The sequence below is a fragment of the Rana temporaria genome, chromosome 3 (genome assembly GCF_905171775.1).
Source record: "Rana temporaria chromosome 3, aRanTem1.1, whole genome shotgun sequence".
Classification (NCBI taxonomy): Eukaryota; Metazoa; Chordata; class Amphibia; order Anura; family Ranidae; genus Rana; species Rana temporaria.
This window is the reverse complement of record NC_053491.1, coordinates 476,525,323-476,530,977: the sequence shown is the minus strand read 5'-3', so window position 1 is coordinate 476,530,977 and position 5,655 is coordinate 476,525,323. Positions and strand designations below refer to the sequence as shown.

The 5,655-nt window shown below is 43.9% G+C and overlaps 1 protein-coding gene across 1 annotated transcript; it reads right to left on the bottom strand.

Moving 5' to 3' along the window:
* Positions 1-3,398: 3,398 nt before the first annotated feature.
* On the bottom strand, positions 3,399-4,299 carry LOC120931002 (olfactory receptor 1002-like). The gene has a single exon (XM_040342131.1). It carries the CDS (start codon positions 4,225-4,227, stop codon positions 3,412-3,414), a length of 816 nt encoding a protein of 271 aa, XP_040198065.1. The 5' UTR covers positions 4,228-4,299; the 3' UTR covers positions 3,399-3,411.
* Positions 4,300-5,655: the final 1,356 nt, after the last annotated feature.

The following is a 5,655-nucleotide window of genomic DNA, read 5'->3' as shown; positions in this document are numbered from 1 at the left end:
AGCAACATGTCCCGGGCTGGAGGAACAGTGAGCCTAGCCAACGAAGGAACACATAGCACAAGATAGGCTCACCCGCTCCTCATGGCAAACATGGGCCGCTGGATGCACCCCAAATGGGGAGCTTCTTTTTCCTTCTTCTTCTTCTTCTTCTTCTTCTTCCCGGGGCCCGACATCTCCCAAAGTCCTGTTGCTCCGGGAATCGTAGCTCAAACAAAGAGTCGGCCGAGTCATCACCCCCGATGGTAGGGTCTCCCAAGAAGAATGCCAGATCAGACGACTCCTCCGCTCCCGCAGGGAGGCAAGCCAACGAGGCAATGGCCACTGGGGCCCGGATGGCCTTTTGCACTTCTCCCCAGTTAATAGGTTGGACAGGCCTTCCATCAATGGACGTGTACCCAACAGAGGCCGAGTCGACTGGGACGGCCTCGCAGGTAGTCTTGGCCTGTACGCAGGCAGCACGGGCCACAAGCTCACTCAACGGTTCCCTCTTGCCAGACGGGCTTACCTCCTGGGAGCCAACAATACAGGCAGCCGGCAGGGGAACTTTCTTGAGCCCGCTCTCATCATCCGACAGGCCGACGGGGTTTGCGCTTCCCTCAGCGGGAGAAACCTCCAGCCATGAGGCCTCCACCTCTGCGATGACGGCTCCAGAAGATCTTTCCACGCGGTAGTCCCGCGGGGGTCCCGCCACTGGCATTGTGGTGAACAGGGGTGCCCGGCATCGCTGGCATCGGGCAATGGGCAATAGGTGGACGGCCAGCTCCTCACATCTGGGGCACCGGAGGCCCAACATCTCTGTCCCCTCGGCAGACAGCAAAACAAACTGTCCTGCCGTGGACAGCCGAACGCCCGTATCCATCACGGATGTTCCAGTTTCCATAGGCTCAGGGAACAGCCTGGGAACAGTCACGGGTGCCTCAGGGCAACTGGGGTCTCAGAAGTTCCGGACATCTTTCCGGTAGCGATCCGTGCCATTCGAGGGAAGCAGTGACTTCCTCCCCGTTTGGCGCGAAATTCTCTGCACGCCACACGCAGGGGAGGGTGGATCCGCCCACTTAAGATGAATCTGTCCAGACACGTTGCAGGCGCATGCTAGGCCGCACGCACGCCCAGGCTCAGCAATTCAAAGTTAACCCCTCGCTGCCGGACAGTTCAAAATGCACAACACTGGACACTCTCCACTAAATAATCTCACTCTCTTGTTGCCAATGGCAACGGCCGGATCCAGGACGAGCCCCCACGTGTAGCGCTACCCACTAAATGATTTGGGACCGGCCTACTAAGTTACCCTGGCAGTGTCTAAGGGTGTTACTGTGAGAATAGCAACAGTGAGTGGAGGTCCAGACATCCAATAAAGAGTTTTCAGTGCTTTATTGTCCAGGCCAAACACGGCCAACATCAACATACATTACGAAGGTCAATGTTGATGAAGGAAGAAATAGAACAATGCGGTATCAGGCCCGGATATAGAACTGAGCAATACACTGCTCTGCATTAAACCGAATGTATACACATCGCCACCCTGCTCGGAGTGGGTAAAGTGCCCCCGAACAGACCCCTTATGATAGGCCTGGCATCCGGAGCGCCACTCTGAATAATACTGGGAGGAACAGGTCTCTCACACAGACCTGTGTCTAGGGCCCACGCCAGGGGCCAATTTCTATAGAGGACTTAAGTAAATAAGGACAGAGAATCCTCCCAGTAGACTTCTTTTGCAAATGGTCCCAGGATGACAGCAAGCATACCTGTCAGTGGGATCCTTTCAGTAGGCCTCGGTACCCAGTGGAGCACTGGGGTCCCTTCTCTCATCAGGAAGAGGTTCGCTGCAAAGTTTAACTCTGGCCAGGTGGGCCACGCCGGCGGGGTCCATGGATGCGCGTACCCTGAAGGCGGGTACCGCACCTGGAACGGGGACCCCACGGAAAGTTTTCGACACATGACCTCTCTCACAGATATACCCTCCCCCAGCATGCCCCTCGAGGGAAAACATCCTCTAATTCGCTGCTGGGAGAAGATCTGTTCTGCCAGAACCCCTCTAGCGCCAGCTGCCGGCCAGGGGTGGCACTGCACTCCCTGACCATAGTCTGACCCAGTGGAACTTCCAGAATGACAGAGATCATCAAATTTAGACAGACATTGAATGGGAGAAAGATAACTCTCCCGTTCCCCACTAAATTAAAGCATAGTGCCCATGCTGAAAGCAAGGGAGCGCTACATATATAACACAGTATTATGGCCTTCAAGTGCCAAGGGCGGCATGCTGTGTCTGTAATCACATGATATACACATCTGTGGGGTTATATGTTGATGACATCATTAAAACATTGTTTCTTCAGTGTTGTCACACGAAAATGTATAATACAATATTTACAAAAATGTGAGGGGTGTACTCGAACTAGATTTTAGTATCACTTTAAGGACAGTACACACAGAGAGGAGACTGTTGAATATTGAATGTCATTAGCAGTGGCTGGCAAGTAAAAAGGGATATTGCTAAGAAGGGTCCAGTAAGTAGCTAAAAACTATTTTTAGATCAATAGATCTTTAGAGGTCATAAAGCAGAAATGTTAACAAAAACAAAACACAATTTAAGAGGAGTTGTAAGAGGTACCATGGAATGAAGGTCTGAAGGGTGTTTAGGCCTTTTTTAGGAACTTACATTTGACCAATTGAACTCTAATACCAATTTATTATTAAGCATTGCTTCAGTACGGTAGAAGTATATATATATATATATATATTTTTTTTAATCTGGTAATTTTTTTTATTAAACATTTTGTCTATAAGAAGTCAAATTTTTGAACACCAATGCACATCAAGTTCTCTACAAGTTTAAACAGATATATCTTAAAGTGGAGTTCCACCCATTTTTTTTATGTTTGTCTGTGCTGCATGCCCTAATCTCATAGTGTTCAGAATGGACAATTTTTATTTATTTTGTTGCTGGTAAATACCTTTATTTTGTAGTCCTTCATTACTTACTCCTCCTTATTAGCCTAGGCTATTAAGTCACAAGGCTATTTGCAAGGGTTTCTGGGATAGGCATCATGTATGCCAGTAGTCCTTGCAAATAGCCTATTTGCATATAGAAGGGGCGGCAACTTCCTCTGACACTCCAGTTGCTATGGAAACCTGACTCAAACCTATTACATCGCTTGTGCAGCACTGAGCATGTGCGAGATCGGCAATCCTGAAAACCGGGAGGTCATACAGTCTGGCTTCATGATGCCCACATTTAAGATGGCCACAGTCTATTTCTAGATTATAAACTAACTAATTAAATGCTCTAACAACCTAACAAAACGGACCTTAGTTTACAGAATAACTTTACTAGACTACATTAAGCTTGTGTATTACAGGGGTATTTATATTTAAAAAGTGAAATTGTGGGTGGAACTCCCCTTTAATAATTTAACTTTTACCAAAGGTTTTGAATAAGGTTTTGTTTATATATAACATCTTTAAACTGTCCTTGATCTCTTTATTCCTCAAGCTGTATATGAAAGGGTTTACAAAGGGAGTAAACACTGTATACAACAAGGACATTATCTTATTGATCGTTTGTGATTGTCCTTTCTTTGGAATCAGATATGCAGCAATTAGGGTTCCATAAAATATAAACACAACAGTGAGATGGGAGCTACAAGTGGAAAAGGATTTCAGTCTTCCTGAAAAGGAGGAAATCTTTAATATTGTTAAAACGATGTAAGTGTATGAAATCACTATCACTAGGAAGGGAAATATTAGCACAGGAACACACAACAAGGTGGCTTCAATTTGAATGTTGGATGTATCTGAGCAGGAAAGTTCCACAAGAGGATTTAAATCACAAAATAAATAGTCAATAATATTTGGTCCACAGAATTCTAGTTGACTTACATCATGTGTTTGTATTAATGCCAGAGAACAGCTGAAAATCCAGGATGCAAGAACTAGTTGAATGCAAAGTGTTTGTTTCATAATGGAGACATAATGCAGAGGAGAGCAGATGGCTAGATAGCGGTCATAGGACATCACTGTCAGAAGGAAACATTCAAATATTTCTATTGTGCCAAATACATAAAATTGAGTGATACAACCAGAAAAGGATATGGAGGTCCTCTCATGTAGAACAATATTTAACATGTTGGGAGAAATATCTGTGGTCAGCATGATGTCAGACATAGAGAGTTGGGAGAGGAAGAAGTACATGGGGGAATGAAGGGTCTTGCTGTAATATACCAACATGATGATCAGAAAGTTTCCACATATTGTCACAATGTATATAATAAGGACCAAGGTGAAGAGCAGCAGATTATATACGGCATTGTTGTTAAATCCCAAAAATAAGAATGTGGTAACATTACCTTTATGTGTGATCTGTGTGAAAGCAAACAATATTTATATAATTGTTTATGTATTAACCATACCAGAAATAATATATATTGAATCTGCAAAATGATTGATAGCAAATACGGTGAACCTGTGACTTTTAATACAGCTTGGGAAATGGGAAATTAAAAAAATAAAACATAAATTCTAACAACATTTGGTTGATTGAGGTGACCTTGGCTTCATCTTATTTAATAAGCTTGGTGAATGTTTTCTTTGCTAATTGGACAGTCTCTATTCTTTTAGTTAATGTTTCATATAAGAAAAATGACATAATCATTGAGGAGAAATGGAACAAATAAAAAATAACATATGTACAGTACATACATGATATATAAAAAAAAGCTTTGCAAAACTACACAGGAAGAAGGGAGTTACTATATATACCGTATATACTCAAGTATAAGCCGAGTTTTTCAGCACATTTTACGGCTTATACTCAAGTCACCTTTTTGTGCCTGATCTCCCGGATTTTGAGGACCCGGTACAAACTTGGCACACATGTAGCCCCACTCTACAAGTGTGCAAAGTTTGTTGTCCAGGGGACCTACGGCCGGGGAGCACCGATTTTTCAAAGCCGGGCACCCCTTCCATAGACTCTTGTGTTAAATGGTCATTTCTTTGGTGATTTGGGGACTCTGTACCAGCCGGTTGTAGGTCCCCTGGACCCAGAACTTGTCACACATTTTGCGCTATTTCTCCTCTACAAGTGTGCAAAGTTTGATGTCTGGAGGACCTACGACTGGGAGCACTGATTTTTCAAAGCCGGGCACCCCTTCCATGTTGATCGTCAGTCTAGTCATGGACACAGTGAGGTATAGGCACAATGAGGCATGGACACAGTGAGGCATGGGCACAGTGAGGCATGGACACAGTGAGGCATTCACATGGACACAGTGAGGCAAAGTGAGGCACAGTGAGGCATGCTGATGGACACCCTAGGCTTATACTCGAGTCAATAAGTTTTCCCATTTTTTTGTGGTAAAATTAGGTGCCTCAGCTTATTCTCGAGTATATACGGTCGAAATTATTTGGCTTTAGGTATACTTTAATGACATGACAGTAGTGGGAAACTATGCTACACAATGCAAAGAAAACGGATGGATCAAATTATAAAAATTCTCATTTGTCTTGATTACTATTTCAATTAATTAAAGCATTATAACTTGGTGAATTTAGTCTGAAATGAAAAAATAAAATAAACTGTACTTACTCTATTTACTGATCTCTGATGAAAACCCATATTTTTTTCATAATGTAACTTCATTTTAAATAAACCAACAA

What these genes read in the sequence shown, in the direction of transcription:
- LOC120931002 (XM_040342131.1), bottom strand. Translation starts at nt 4,227, where the DNA reads ATGTTGGTATATTACAGCAAGACCCTTCATTCCCCCATGTACTTCTTC.